The sequence below is a fragment of the Artemia franciscana genome, chromosome 4 (genome assembly GCF_032884065.1).
Source record: "Artemia franciscana chromosome 4, ASM3288406v1, whole genome shotgun sequence".
Taxonomy (NCBI): domain Eukaryota; kingdom Metazoa; phylum Arthropoda; class Branchiopoda; order Anostraca; family Artemiidae; genus Artemia; species Artemia franciscana.
In genome coordinates this window covers 26108937-26125952 of record NC_088866.1, presented here as the reverse complement: position 1 = coordinate 26125952, position 17016 = coordinate 26108937, and the positions used below count along the sequence as shown (strand labels likewise).

The window sequence follows — 17016 nt, the reverse complement described above, 5'->3', positions numbered from 1 at the left end:
TATTTCCCGGTTTTTTTTTGTCTCAGGCAATAGTTCTTTACGTAAAGGTTTTTCTTAGCTTTCCACCAACTAAATGAGCACGACTATCCCTGTAACAGAATTCAAGCTACCACCTTGATACATTCCCTGTCGGTCCCAGAAGCTGACTTATAGCATTAAGGTTATCAATGAGATTTCAAAAAAAAACCCACCTCCAAATGGCAAAAATAGTTTGGTGGAATTTTTTTTAATCTCAAACTTTTTCTATCTTCTTACTGGCTTAAAATGTTGCACAGAATGACCAATCAGTTGAATTTAAATTTTTTTATTGCTTTTCCTGGGCTATGACTTAAATTTTCTATACAGGAGGGTAACTCAGATTTTCAAAATGTAGAATTATCTCTCCACAAATTGTAGTTCCTCAAGGAACAATGTTTTGAGTGAAAAAGTACGAAATATACATTCACATACGATACATACATTCACAGATACATATGAAAATGTATTACAGGTGCATACCAATGACATTGAAGCACACTTTTTTCACAGAATTGTAAGAAGTTGTTGCTCTTACTCTCTTAGTTTTTTCATGTGATTTATCACAATCAGAGAGGGCTCCAGATGTCTCATTTCGGTATAATATGGTATAATTCGGCTCGATTTTCTGCTTTACGTGACTCGACTAATATATCAAAGAATAAAGATTTGACTTGTATATTCTTCGGTATTTTCTATAGTTGTGGGCAACAGAATTTTGTTTTGTTGTAAATATAATATAGTATATTATTGAATAATAAGCAGCTGTATGTTAAGTTTCTCGTGAAAAGATTAAATTGTACTCCTTCTCTACCTCTTTTACATTCGAGTAAGTGTCAATACAATGACATGGTCTCAGTCTAAGCACTGGGCATTGGAAGCAGAGCTGCTATTCTTGTCCAGCTCTTTTTTTAGGGAAAGAGGAACACAAAGATCAAAGTTTTGCAAGGGGTAGTGTCAATTTTGGATACTGATTAAATTAGACTAGATTTCTACCTAAAAGTAAAGAGATAAATTAAAACCTAAAACCAACAAAATTATTTCATATATGAGTTGACTGCCCTCTCCCTTCAATCCCTCGCAAGTTATGCTAAAGTTTTTAGTGCTTTAAAAAAGTTATATATTTCAATTCAACGACTCTTGTACATCAGGAGTCGTTTCTTCTGCAGAAATGGCACAGAAATGAAACTTTAGCGTAAAGAGCGAGGGAGTGAGAAAGGGGTGGCCCCCTAACAAATGGATTTGTTTTTGTCCAATTTAAGTTTTAATGGTAATCCTTAATCTTGGTTTGATTTTTTGGTTCTTTAATTTAATTTCTGATCGTTTATCAGATCCTGCCCATTTCTAACCCACCTATTAAGTTGGCTGGTCCCCCTCCAAAAAAAAACAAATTCTGAATGTTAAACTGTATATATTAATGATTGTAAATTAATTGGTAACAGCCCACTTTCTCAGATTTCCTGAGAAACAATTTTTTGAAATTCTCCATGAACAGAAGTTTTGTTGAATAAGTACTTAATTTAATTTTATTTAAGAATTAACGACGCTTCTTGACTACTATGGTCCCTGCGTCGGCCCTGCAGTGCATTCCTGCAGCGTGATTCGATCTCTGGGTCCCGTATTGCCAAGCTAAGGTCAAATCCACTGCGCCACCACAGGACGAATAAGTACTTAATAATATTTTCATTGCAAAGTTTCAATTGGACGGAAAGGGGCAACAATCTTCATATGGATGGAAATTCTTTTTAATGTTTATCTTTTACGTGGCTGAAGCCATCGCTATCTCTACAACAGAGTTCACTGATATTTAAATAAAGGGTATACATATGTTTGAATATATTGAAAGATTTTGCGTAAATAGAAATGTTACATTTCGAATCCCTGAAAAGAAAGTTCCTTGTAGAACTTGCGAGCCCCCCTTCCAACATAAGGCTTTCTGGTATGGCTCATTATGGCTTACCCCACCGTTTTCCTCTCTGTACCAATAGGTACGCGAGTGTATGCTACACAGGAAAGATTACGCATCCATCTGCACAATGACCTAGAACTATTCCTTGGTAATAGCTGATACGCAATTATATATTACTAAACATAGTCATAAGTTATTATTTTTTTTAATTATTCACCCAGGCACTTCGCATTCATAGAGTTGTCGTAAAAAACTTCAAAAGAAGCTCTTTTGATCCGATATTGCAAGTTCCACTGCCCTTTAAGAGTCAAAAGGTATTGGATAGCAGCCAGCCCCTTCCCACGCTTATTAATTTCACAGAGACATAATATCGAAATTTTTTAACTATCCAATCTGTTCAGTATAGTTGAAAGGTATAATTAATTTCACAGAGACATAATATCGAAATTTTTTAACTATCCAATCTGTTCAGTATAGTTGAAAGGTCCACTAAATATGACTCTGGGGATGTCAGCCCTCCCCCCCCCAAAGCCCTCGGGAGACGGCTGTAATTTATGCGATTCACCCTTTGTTTTCAAATACTATGTGTTATTGGGAAAGAGGGCGAGTTTTACATTTGGTGTTAAAAAAGACCAAGGACACTCATATATTTTTGAGGGGACTGTTAAACTCAATCAAAATGTGCTAAGTGCATACAGATTTTCAAAAGGGCACAACTTAGGAAGGATAGCGGGGATTATGTTGGAACTTCCAGGAAAGCATGAGAGGTATGGTCAGTTGACAAAAGTTGACAGGGGTATGGTGTTGACACTACTTCCACAACTATTGCTATTAATACTGCTGCTACTAATACTACTACTAATACTACTATCACTACCACTGCTACCGCTACAGCTTCTGCTTCTATATTGACTACTACTAAGGGTAAGAATATTGAGGTGAAAGTTTGAGGGGAAACTTGAATTAAATTTGAACACTCTATGTGCATATAAATTGTCAAAAGGACGTATCAGCAGTATCTTAGAAACAGCATTCCATATCAAGCTGAAACTTCCAGGTCATCAGGAAGGGGAGTTTCAGCTGACCAAAAGGAAATATTTACTGGAATTTTACTAGTTTCTTTCGTAAGTTCCCTATTTTATTAGTTTTTAAACAATGAATTTGACTTTCTGAAAATTTCCTCCGGGTAATTTCAAATCTCTTAAAATTCTGTTTAACGAATTTTGTTTAATTAAAAAAAAATGTCGTAAAGACCTTTTGTTTGAAATTGTGCTAAAAGTTATTCAAATTTCTGAAATTATAAGATCTATGCCTCAAAAATAATAATTAATATGATAATTGAGTATGCAGTGGCCTCCTCTTTTGAAACTGGTGATTTCCTTTGCATAATTACGTAGCTTTGTGTTTACTATTGTCTGTGCAATGAACTCTCCACGGAAAAATATTGTAACCTCAATACTAAGGACATTCTGCACGAAAATATGTCGTAAAGCTAAATTAGGGCCTTTGTAAAATGTGTGCACACTGATAGGTACACCAACTACCACGGATTTACAGACTCGAACAAAATCCCTTTGGTATCTAAGAAGGGATTCCTACAACTTATGGTATTTTGCAAGTCTATTGTAAATGATAACATAAGTTTAATACTAAAGTCAACTTTGTATATTAACTTTATTGATCGTCAACTTAGTACTCGTCAGTCAGTTAATTCCAAGAATTAATTGTTTTTCAGTTGGGTTTACTGCTTGCGGTTTGGGATCAATTACTCGAAATTTGTCCAAACCACAGAGAAACAGAGATGTGGAGATGCTTGTAAAAAATTTCGCTGCCAAAAACTTTCCATTCTTTTCATTGGATCAGAATTTTAGACAGGAGAGCCAATCAGCATGAACACTTTCCTCTTATCAAAATAAATTACAAGAAATCAGGATACAAAAGGTATTAAATAAAGATTAAATTCTAAGAAATGTAACGAGATCTTCTGAATAAGAAAATATTTTAACATTTATCTAACTACTTAATTACATAACATTATCATGGAAGAAAAAACAGTACATGGAATGCACCTATCTCTTTACTAAGTGCACTCATTGGAAAACACTTGATTTAGTTTCCTAGGGCAACGAAAAGCTCCCCAATCTATACCACCTGATGTAATATTTGGTTGTACTTGTACCTGCACTTGTTTCAGATTCAAAGCCCTTGGCTTATTATGGTATTCGTGATCTGGTAACATGTTTGACTCCAGGAGGGTCTGTCCGCAGTTGATGGCTCTTTGATTGACAATCAGTATCGATTCCAGTGGGGGTTGGTTTCTGAAAATCTTCAAGCGACTTCAAGCTAGACTCGACAGTGGCTAACCGGGTTTCTTATACCGTTAGTTAGCTTCCTCTGTAAGGGCAGTGGGGAACTTTTAAACATTGCATGATTATCAGATTGTCATGTATTTGACATTGATGTAATGACTGTACTTGACATTGATGTCTGGTTTCTACTCGGTATGATATAATTGTTACCTCTTTCAGACTGCCCAAGCTTCATAATATACCAAGACACTTGGTATTAGGTATATACCAAGACTCTAATATACCAAGACCTCAGTCAGTCGAGGCTTCCATCGGTCGGGGTTTGCAGCCGCAAAGAAGCCCAGCCAACATTTGCATCAAATAATACCGAGTTTGACTAGTTCCGCCATGAATAACATTTTGCGCCTTTCGCGGGACGATTCACATGGTTTATACGATTTTTTAAAGTGCGAAACCCCTCGAATTCAAACTACGATGGAACATAATTGGCAATTATTTGCCTGTCACAGTGATGCTCACGTTATCAGAGATAGTTGAAATGTTTTCCGTAGCCAAAAAAAATTGTTTGTCTTAATTTTTTTGTTAATTATATAACTCCCAGTATAAATACATAGGACCTGAAAGATAAACTTTAGATTTGAAACTGTGTACAGATCAAACCCATCAGAATGAAAATCTTTTTGGCACTCTTGGTGAGTTGTTTCATCTTCTTTTTTATTTTGTAAATGGCTATTATCATCAGTAAATACTGGCAATTGAAATATATTTCCAATAGAGCTACAGGGGGGATGAGTGTCAAACAGGCGAGTGTCAATAAAAAAACAAATAGGTTTTTAGGAAAAGAGTTATGAGGAGACTTTTTAATTTTTTCTTTGTAGCTTAAAGCTCGCCAATTTATCCCTTTAAATGTTTAAGTAAGAAAAGATTTTGACAAAAATTACTTATTTTTGTGTATATTCCTAACCTATCAGCTTTTTAGGATGTGCCATTAGGGGATTCAACTATGTCCTTTTGCTTCGAAAAGGAGCTAGCTCCCCTATTAGTTGAATAATTGGGCTTATTTTTAAATACGTGTAATCTTTTTTTATTATTGAATCAATGCTTGGTGTGTCGTTCTCTTCTTAATGCATGTTTTTGTTTTTTTTCAAAATCATTTATTTATTAATCACATATACATGTATATATACGACATAGGCCCATGGGGAGACAAGCTCGAAAAACTAGGCCTAGACAAAGATACAATAACAACATACACTACAATACAAAGATAAACATGACGGCAAAGATACAATAACGCAACAATAATATGAAAGTAGCAGCTAGCCCAGGATCTTTCAATAGTATTGAAGAAATTAAAAATTTCAATATTATCAAATATAAATTAATACTGGAAGATAGCTGAAGGCCCATAATCACCCAGAGCAACGAACCATATAAATAACTTTGCCTTACTAAAAGGATACTTAATTAAAAATAATCCTGAACTAAATGAAATTTAAGTTTCCTTTTTATTAAATGTATAGAGACAAATTTATCAATAAAAGCCTTGTGAGCATCCCAGCATCTCTTGTGAGCATCTCTCTGTATTATACTTGTCAATGTAGATACTCTTTTTTTTTGTCGAGTGTTATAATTATGTAAATCTTGTGATTGGGAGAACAAACTTTGATGGAGGTAATATGGCGGTAATTTCTTAATGTCATAATTGATTTTGAAAAGAATCGCTCCAAAAGCAAATTGTTGAGAAACTGGAAGTATAACCAGATAAGTATATAAAGATGCTGTAGAAGACTTATTTGGAAGTTCAAAAGGTGATGGAATAAAAAGTTAAAGGATTCTTAGGGCTTTATTTTGTAAAATCTGTATTGGTTTAATATGGCTTTTAAATGTAGATAAGTATACTAGAGAACAATTATTAATATTAGTCTGAAGCTTTTTTAAAATCTAAATATATTGTTGCTGGAATTTCACCTCTATCCAAGCATTCATGAATATATTGGATGAAAGCACCGATAGCATGTTCAGTGTTGTGTCCAGACCGGAAACCAAACTGGGAATTTGTGAAGAAATTAGACGATTTTAGAAAGTCATAAAACCTCTTATAAATTGCCTTCTCAAGCATTTTAGAAAATGCTGACAAAATAGAAATAGGACGGGAATTTGATGGATTTTCAGGAGAATCACCTTTGTGAAGCGGAACTATCCGCGCTTCTTTAAAAGCAGATGGGAAAACTCAAGTTTTAAATGAAAGATTGATTATATGCTGTAATGGTAATATTATTGCAGACAATATTTTTTTTAAAATTTTAGAACTAGACCCATCAATTCCCGCTAAATTACCTGGATTTAGATCAAACACTATTTTTGTTATTTCAGACTGAGAAATAGGCCCTAGAAAAATTTGAATTACTTTGAGGAGATGGAAGGTATGAAGAAAAATGTTTATTACTACGTGAATCAAACTGGTTCATTACTGATGAAACAATTTTCTCTCCTATTTTAGCAAAATAAGAATTCAAAATATCAGCCACTTTCTCCGATTTATTAGTAGTCGAACCATCTTCTAAGCTAATATTTTCAGGAAAATTAGACTTACTTTCTTTTCTTATAAAAGAATTAATTAAAGACCACGTTTTGCGAGGAGAATTTTGAGCTTCTTCAAAAGACTTTTTATAATACAATTGTTTTGACAAACGTATCAGTGTGGTTAATTTATTTTTGAAAATTCTAAAATTTTTAATATTATAATCAGTTGAATTCTTTAACTGCTTTTTAAACAAATGATTTTTTTTTCTTAACTGATATCAAAATTCCAGACGTTATCCATGGCCTTATAGGAAATTTTTCTCTGCAAATTTTAATCGTAACAAATGGACAACTAGAATCAAGGCAGCAATTGAAATTTCTTAGAAAATTATCAGTTGCCATATCTGTATGCTCAGTGGATATTACCTCCTGCCAATCCAATAGTCCAAGGCTTTCATTCAGGTGCTTTAATGTTATTTTATTTATTAACCATCCTTGATGTTCCTTACTTACTTGTGGTATTTTATAATTAAAAGCTAAATCTGAAACCAGCAGGAAATGATCCGATATATCACTTAAAACAGCAAAATTTGCTTGAATAGATAAAGATGTAAAAATATTATCACTGAGAAAAGCAGAACTAGGTGAAATTCTCGTAGGTATCAGGCAAGTAAGAAGCAGATACGCAGAAAAGCAAGAAGACAATAACTCAACAGAAGATTCATTTGCAGCTTCTAGAAGGTCAATATTGAAATCTCCGGAGAGGATAACATCTTTACTTTGAAAATGGGGTTGATGCAAAAATCATGGAGTTTAGAGAGGAAAGACTTGACTGGAGAAGAATGCGGTCGGTATATTACGCAAAAAAACATTTTTTTTTCCAAGACTAATTTCAGTCACCATTACTTCAAAAAGCATTTCCTCATGAGAACTTCCAGAATTTCAATGCGTCAAAAAGAGATACCTTCTTTAACTAATACTGATAAACCACCTTGGCGCCAAGTCAATCGGTTTTTATGGCACTTGGTATTAACCAAGTGACATATAGCAATCCCCAATTCTGTCTGTCTGTCTGTCTGTCGGTCTGTCTGTCTGTCGGTCCCGGTTTTGCTACTTTAGGCACTTCCAGGTAAGCTAGGACGATGAAAATTGGGCAAGCGTATCAGGGACCGGACAAGATTAAATTAGAAATAGTCGTTTTCCCGATTTGACCATCTGGGGGGAGTGGGGGGGGGCCGGTTAATTCGCAAAAAAATAGAAAAAATGAAGTATTTTTAACTTATGAGCGGGTAATTGGATCTTAATGAAATTTAATGTTTGGAATGATATTGTGTCTCAGAGCTCTTATTTTAAAACCCGACCGGATCTGATGACATTGGGGGGAGTTGGAGGGGGAAAACCTAAAGTCTCGGTTTTGCTACTTTAGGCACTTCCAGGTAAGCTAGGACGATGAAATTTGGCAAGCATATCAGGGACCAGACCAGATTAAATTAGAAATAGTCGTTTTGCCAATTTGACCATCTGGGGGAGAGTGGGGGGTCGGTTAATTCGGAAAAAATAGAAAAAATGAAGTATTTTTAACTTATGAGCGGGTGATTGGATCTTAATGAAATTTGATGTTTGGAATGATATTGTGTCTCAGAGCTCTTATTTTAAAAACCGACCTATTTTGATGACATTGGGGGAAGTTGGAGGGGGGAAACCTAAAATCTTGGAAAACACTTAGAGTGGAGGGATCGGGATGAAACTTGAGGGGAAAAATAAGCGCAAGTCCCAGATACATGATTGACATAATCGGAACTGATTCGCTCTCTTTGGGGTAGTGGGGGGGGAGTAATTCTTAAAAATTAGGAAAAATGAGGTATTTTCAACTTACGAACGGGTGATCGGATCTCAATGAAATTTGATGTTTAGAAGGATATCGTGTCTTAGAGCTCTTATTTTAAATCCCGACCGGATCTGGTGACAGGGGCGGGGAGTTGGGAGGGGAAACCTAAAACTTGGAAAACACTTAGAGTGAAGGGATCGGGATGAAACTTTGTGGGGAAAATAATCACAAGTCCTAGATACATAATTGACATAACCATAACAGATCTTCTCTGTTTTGGGGAATTGGGGGGGGGGGTTAAATCTGAAAAAATAGAAAAAAATGAGGAATTTGTAACTTACGAAGGAGTGATCGAATCTCAACGAAATTTGGAAGGATATCGTGTCTCAGAGCTCTTATTTTGAATCCCGACTGGATCTGGTGACATTGGGGGGAATTGAGGGGGGGGCTAAAATCTTGGAAAACGCTTAGAGTGGAGGGATCGGGATGAAACTTGGTGAGAAAAATAAGCACAAGTCCTAGATACGTGATTGACATAACCGCAACGGAACCGTTCTCTTTGGGGGAGTTGGCGAGGGTTAATTCTGCACAAATTAGAAAAATGAGGTATTTTTAACTTACGAAGGAGTGATCGGATCTTAATGAAATTTGAAGTTTGGAAGTATATCGTGTCTCAGAGCTCTTATTTTTAATCCTGACTAGATCCGGTGATATTGGGGGGAGGGGAATTGAGGGGGGACCTAAAATTTTGAAAACGCTTAGAGTGGAGGGATCGGGATGAAACTTGGTGGGAAAAATAAGCACAAGTCCTAGATACGTGATTGACATAACCGGGATGGATCCGCTCTCTTTGGGGGAGTGGGGGCGAGGGTTAATTCTGAAAGATTAGAAAAATGAAGTATTTTTAACTTACGAGTTAAGAAGGAAACATGTTTGAGAAGGAAGCATGATAAGAATACAACATGCATAACAATTGTAGCAAACAGATTTTGCATGGAACTCCCTATATTTTACCCCCCCCCTTAATGTGTAAATATACAGTCGAAATTATATATTTCCCCTCTATTCTCCCAATGCGTCTCTCTTGTTTCATACCTTGTACTTATTAATTGAATTAACTGTTTAAAAGAAGAACCGGAAAACAAGTGATGGGTGACAGAATGCATTGGTTTTATATAATTTGGACTATATATTTGCTTTTTAGGGGAAGGTGGGTTGGCGGTAAAGTATAGGGGGGATCCATGCAAAAGGTGTTAGCTACAGCTATTCTGCGTATTATGAAATGTTTTCTTAACATGTTTCCTTCTCTAGGCTTATACCCCTAAGCTGTAACTATTGCTGACGATATTGGAATTCCCTAAGAAGCAAAGTCCCGCGGATGTAACTGTTCCAGTCATCTATGCAGTCAGCACAGTAAAGGGAAAATATTTTTACACTTTGACAGTCATCAATGATGATTTTACATTCTTGAACTTAGCTATTGACTTTTAATTAGTTCCCATGTCCTTTGGGCACAGACAACGCGGACCCAAGTTATTGCTCACCTGTTTCAAAGGCCGCCTTTTCAAATGCGCAATTTAAATACGTATTTAAAACGTTTTCAATGAATTTGATGAGCAGGCCATTCAAAGAATCTATGTCAAAAGATAAGGATAAAATTGTAACTGAAATGTATGAAAAAATTCCTACCTATAAAGAACGGTATCGATAATTCAAAAGGGCAAGGTAATCATTTTTGATATTATTCTAAAGTCGGGTGTTGAATATTTCGATAGCCTTGCAGACTCGAAGGACTGCAGGTACATACACAGGCTCTTGGTTCGTTTTTTAGGGGGGGGGGGGTGATTAACTTAAAAAATAACGAAAATTGATTCTATTAGTCTGTGGCCTTTTGAAAGAAAAATACTGGTACTTATGTATTATACCTAATACACTCAAGAAGTGTAGTTACGTTAATCATAATGAAATACACTAAAACATGATGTAAATATAATACTTTAGTTTATACAATAGTATAATTTGGGCTATATATTTGCAAAATAGGGGGGGGGGAGAATATATATCAGAAATGGGTTAAAAACCTAACCTTACCCCCACCCCCTGCCTATAATACCCCAAATTTCACGTCTTCCGAAATTTCTGGTTTCCTCCTACAACTCCCCCCAATGTCACAGGATCTGGTCGGAATTTAAAATTAGAACTTTAAAGCACAACTTTAAAGAACTTTAGGCGATGGGCCTAAAACTTGAAAAAACCTAAAACTTGAAAAACACTTAGAATGGAGGGATCGGGATGAAACTTAGTGGAAAAAATAACCACGAGTCCTAGACACATGATTGACATAATCGGAACGGATCCGCTCTCTTTGGGGTAGTTGGAGGAGGGGTTAATTCTGAAAAATTAGAAAAAATGAGGTATTTTTAACTTACGAACGGGTTATCGGATCTCAACGAAATTTGATATTTAGAAAGATATCGTGTCTCAAAGCTCGTATTTTAAATCCTGACTGGATCTGGTGACGTTGGGGGAAGTTTGGGTTGGGGGAACCCAAAATCATGGAAAACGCTTAGATTGGAGGGATCGGGATGAAACTTGGTGGGAAAAATAAGTTCAAGTCTTACATACGTGACTTAAATAATTGGAACGGATCCAATCTATTGGGGGGGGGGGGCTTCATTCTGAAAAATAAGAAAAAATGACGTATTTTTAACTTACGAAGGAGTGATCGGATCTTCATCAAACTTTATATTTAGAAGGACCTCGTAACTCAGATCGCTTATTTGAAATCTCGACCGGATCAAGCGCAATTGGGGGGGGGGCAGTTGGGGGGGACCGGAAATCTTAGAAAATACTTAAAGTGGTGAGATCAGGATGAAACCGGATGGGAAGAATAAAAAGCTGTCTAAGATACTTGACTGACATAACCGGACCGGATCTGCTCTCTTTGGTGGAATTGGACAGGGGATAATTTTGAAAATTGAGGTATTTGTAACTTACGAAAGGGTGACCAGATCTTGATGAAATTTGATATTTAGAAGGATCTTGTGCTTTAAAGTTCTTTTTTAGATTCCGACCAGATCCTGTGACGTTGGGGGGAGTTGGAGGGGGAAAATGGAATTCTTGGAAAACGTGAAAATTGGGGTGTTTTTATCTATGAATAGATGTTCGGATTTTAATAAAATTTGATTTTTAGAAAGAATTCATGTCTCAGAGCTCTTATTTCAAATCCCGACCAGATCGTTTGACATTAGAGGGAGTTGGAGGGGGAAATCTTGGAAAAACACTTGGAGTGTAGGAATCGGGATAAAGCTTGATGGATAGAATAAACAAATGTCCTTGATACGTGATTGACAGAATCGTACTGGATTCGCTCTCTTTGGGGGAGTTGGGCGGAGGGGTTCAGTGATTTGGCGAGTTTGGTGCTTCTGGACGTGCTAGGACGATAAAAAATTGATAGGCGTGTCAGGGAGCTGCACAATTTGACTTGATAAAGTCGTTTTCCCAGATTCGACCATCGGGGGGGGGGGGGCTAAAGGGAGAGGAAAAATTAGAAAAAATTAGGTATTTATAACTTACTAGTGGGTGATCGGATCTTAATGAATTTTGATATTTAGAAGGACATCGTGACTCAGAGCTCTTATTTTAAATCCTGACCGGCATTAAGCCTCTTATTTTCCTTTTTAAATCAATCTATTGATTCATAGAATTTTGTTAGAGCTCATACCATGTGATCTCTTGGCTCTTAGCTCTTCTCGCCTCGTCACAAGTGCCACATGAGCTCTTAGCTCTTGTTAAAAATAAATTGATATCCAGGAAAAACAACCTGAGGAGTCAGGTCTTTAAGAAAAGTCTCACAGAATCCAACGACATGACAAGATAGTTTATGAACTACATCGATAAGATCATCTTGTGAACTAAAAAAAAACCTACAATTTTTAAATCCTGTTCTCACAACACCGGTACTGGGAAGATCAGAAACTTAGGAAGGTAATTTATATTTACAATTTGGAAAATTAATTAGCCCACCGTCATTTATCTTATTTCCTGCAAATTCATCATGGCTCTGGAATATGGAAAAATCGAAAAGGTTAGACTCAAAGTATCTCAGTCTATCCCCAATACAATTATCATCTAATGTACAAAATCAGAATTACGATACGCACTAGCAGAAACTTTCGCAAAATGCATACCGTCTGAGTCTTAAATTAAATAAAAAAAAACTAATTTTTTTTAGCTGAAAGTAAGGAGCGACATTAAAACTTAAAACGAACAGAAATTACTCCGTATATGAAATGAGTTGTCCCCTCTACAATCCCTCGCTCTTTACGCTAAAGCTTTTAATTGTTTTAAAAAGTAGAATTGTGGCAAAGAGTCAAACTTTAGCGTAAAGAGTGAGGGATTGTAGAGGGGACAACTCATTTCATATACGGAGTAATTTCTGTTCGTTTTAAGTTTTAATGTCGCTCCTTACTTTCAGCTAAAAAAATTAGTTTTTTTTTATTTAATTTCTGAACGTTTTTGAATTAATGCATGTTTGGTTTTGGCTCTCCGCACATAAATTATTAAAATTAAATTTGTATATTAATTCTTTTTTTGGCTAAATGGCTTTCTCTTAGTTTTGATCAGACGATTTTGAGAAATAAAGGGTGGAGAAGGAGGCCTAGTTGCCCTCCAATTTTTCGGTTACTTAAAAAGGCAACTAGAACTTTTAATTTTTAATGAACGTTTTTATTAGTAAAAAATATACGTAACTTAAGAATTAACTTACGTAACAAACTTTCATAACCTTATATTTTTATTATGTATACGAGGGGGTTTGTACCCTCGTTAATACCTCGCTCTTTACACTAAATCGTAAGTTTTGTAATCGTAAGTTTAAAATTAGTTTTTTATTGTTTTAAAAAGTAGAGTTGCGTGAAAGAATCAAACTTTAGCGCAAGGAGCGGGGTGTCGAGGAGGAAAAGCCCCTTTCATATACGGAGTAATTTCTGTTCGTTTTAAGTTTTAATGTCGCTCCTTACTTTCATTTAAAAAAACTTGTTTTTTTATTTAATTTCTGAAAGTTTTTGAATTAATGCATGTCTGATTTTGGCTCTCCGTACATAAATTATAAAAATGAAATTTGCATATTAATTCTTTTTTTGGCTAAATGGCTTTCTCTTAGTTTTGATCAGACGATTTTGAGAAATAAGGGGTGGGGAAGGAGGTCTAGTTGCCTTCCAATTTTTCGGTTACTTAAAAAGGCAACTAGATCTTTTATTTTTAACGAACGTTTTTATTAGTAAAAAAAAATACATAACTTAAGAATTAACTTACGTAACAAACTTTTATATTCTTATATTTTTGATTATATATATGAGGGGGTTGGTCCCCTCGTTATTACCTCGCTCTTCACACTAAATCTTGTTTTATCCCAATTCTTTAAGAATGACCCTTGAATCAGAAAGGCCGTAGAATAAATAGTTGAAATTATTTAAAAAAATTTTAGCATAAAGAGCGAAGTATTTATCTCCTCCTAAATACCTCGCTGTTTATGGTAGAGTATTTTTAGAACCCCTCATATGCGTAATAATCTCTGTTCGTTTTAAGTTTTAATGCTTCTCCTTACTTTCAATTGAAAAAACTTTTTCATGTTTACATTTTCATTGTTTTTTTTTTTTGTAGTAATGCTAGAAAGTCCTGCGCCCTTTTCATTGAATTTCTCTTCCCCCATGAAATATTCCTCCAAGGAAAGATCCTCCCATATAGCCCCATCCCCTGAACCCCACACCCAAACCAAAAAAATCCCCCTGATAACGTCGGTACACTTCCCAGTAACCATTACTGTATGTAAACATTGGTCAAAGTTTGTAACTTGCAGCCCCTCCCCCAGGGACTGTGGGGGGTAAGTCATCCCCAAAGACATAATTATTATGGTTTTCGACTATGCGGAACAATATGGCTATCTCAAAATTTTGATCCGTTGACTTTGCCGAAAACATGAGCGTGGGAGGGGGCCTAGGTGCCCTCCAATTTTTTTGGTCACTAAAAAAGGGCACTAGAACTTTTCATTTCCGTTAGAATGAGCCCTTTTGCAACACTCTAGGACAACTTGGTTTATACGATGACCCCTGGGGAAAAAAAAACAAAAAACAAAAAACAAATAAACACGCACCCGTGATTTGTGTTCTGGCAAAAAATACGAAATTCCACATTTCTGTAGATTGGACCTTGAAATTTTTTCTATAGGGTTCTCTGATACGCTGAATTTAGGGGGTGTTACCCCCTATTTTCCAAAATAAGGCAAATTTTCTCAGGCTCGTAACTTTTGATGACAAAGACTAAATTTGATGAAACTCATATATTTAAAATCAGCATAAAAATCCGATTCTTTTGATATATCTTTTAGCATCGAAATTCCGTTTTTTAGAGTTTCGTTTACTATTGAGCCGGGTCGCTCCTTACTACAGTTCGTTACCACGAACTGTTTGAGTAGCAAAAACAACTGAACCAGTGAGAACTCGAAAATAATGAAAGCAAAAGAAACTGCTTGAAAATAAATAGAAACAAGAGAAAGAAATGGAACATACTCATTGTATGATGAAATGCGGACACTGAAAAATTATTGCACTCAATTACTTCATATAAATAGAAATACACACAAAAAAAGGAAGAAAAAGACATAAAATAAACACATAATAAGCTACAGAGGGACAAAAACGGAACATTTTTTCCCTACAGAGGGAAAAAAAATACGATCGTATGAACAGAGAAACATTACATATTGTAAAATAATAAAAGTAATCTCACCAAATGAAATGTCATTATTAATCACCGTAACTAGTCAATCTTAATCCACTGTGAAGACGGAGACATTTTACGTTCTAGCGATAATTTGCTCCCTTTTTGTTTAATGCGCGTAAGATGGACCGAACCTGAATCACGCATCTCCTTTCCCTTAGACAATAGCTCATTCCGTAGAAAATTTAGCTTTAGTGGGAGATCACTGCAAATGCGAATTCCACTACTCTTCAACTTATTTACCTCGCTGAGAATCGACTAAATGCTACGATCCGTGTCTAGCGATATAAAAACAGGGGCCGGTCGAACACTAGTTTTCCTACTAGTAATGTTTGAACTGCTATTTCTCTTAAGGCGATAACACCTTGTAAGAGAAATGTCCTCGGTAACTTGCAATTTGTCAGAAAGAAGAGACATTACGTTGCATGTCACTGATTGATTATGCTTTTCAGCAGACAGACCATGAACAATCAAATTTAATCTCCTTTCTCTCGCTTCGATGTCCAAAAGCCTACTCTCAAAATCGTTATTCCGCAATTTTTCTTGCTCTAGATCATTTCGAGGCTTTTTTGTTTCATCTTTTAAATTAGCATTTTCTGCTGATATTTTCCTAACTTCGTCTTGAAGAGCAACTATTGAGACCGAAAAACTTTTCTGTTCTGCTAATATTTTATCCAGTGACGCCTGAAGCGGTTTCATTCCTTCATCAAACTTTGCTTGAGTGACCGCCATAATAAATGCTATAATCCGCAAGTAGAAGTCTATACTTGCATCAAATTACGCAATAAAAAAGTCCAAAACAATATCAAATTTAATCCTTTTAACTTGAGCAATTATATCTTTTATAAGGAAACGACTACTTTAAACTTCCACTCCTATTCTGAAACAGTGATGAGACAACCAAATTCTTGCCTTTATTAGTCTTTATCACCAGCTTCACCTCATTGGATCCTCTTTGACAGTCACCTTCAATTTAGTACAACCATCTTTCGCGATACCATACCGTTATTTAATACTTTGACTACCTTCCGTCTATTTTTCAAGATGGATTAAACCTGGTATTTATTGAAGGCATCCATTGTGCGTTGTAGAAGATTTCGTTTTGCTTTATTTTGGTCAGTTTAGTTCAAAAGATTGTTGAACTAAAAGATTGTTCAAAAGATTCAAATTAATGTTTTGTTCCACTCGGTTCCACTGATTGTAACTCATTTATTGATCCTCCTTTGGTTATTAGTTAACAGAATCTTCCAGCAGTGTTTTGAAATTATTGGACTGGTGTTATTACCCCCGAAGATTCCCACCCGAAAAATTCCCTGCCCCTGCAAGATAAATCCACCTTGGTAAATTTTTCTTTGGAAAAATCCTCCACCCACAGAGAATAAATTTCTCAATAAGATTACCCCCCCCCCCAACCTCCAACGGTAATTCCCTGAAAAAATACCTGAAAAGCACTCCCAAAATGTGAAATTGAGAAGCCGATAGGACATTATCACAAAGAAAAGGAAAAAGAAATACGGGATTTTCATAATTCTACATATATTCGAAACAGCATGCAGAATTTGATGTAAATCAGACAGTTCGTGGACAGAAAATAAATTTTGGTAAGAATTAATACATCAAAAGAATTTGTTTCCTTCACTGATTCCTAC

At 35.7% G+C, this 17016-nt stretch overlaps 1 protein-coding gene across 1 annotated transcript in view; it reads left to right on the top strand.

Annotated features, from left to right (window-relative positions):
• Positions 1 to 4727: 4727 nt before the first annotated feature.
• LOC136026215 (heme-binding protein 2-like) overlaps positions 4728 to 17016 on the top strand; it is a 29894-nt gene continuing 17605 nt past the window's right edge. The window contains exon 1 of the mRNA XM_065702556.1: positions 4728 to 4925. Within this exon, the coding sequence (XP_065558628.1) occupies positions 4902 to 4925 (24 nt within the window). The 5' untranslated portion in view covers positions 4728 to 4901. The remainder of the gene's footprint in view (positions 4926 to 17016) is intronic.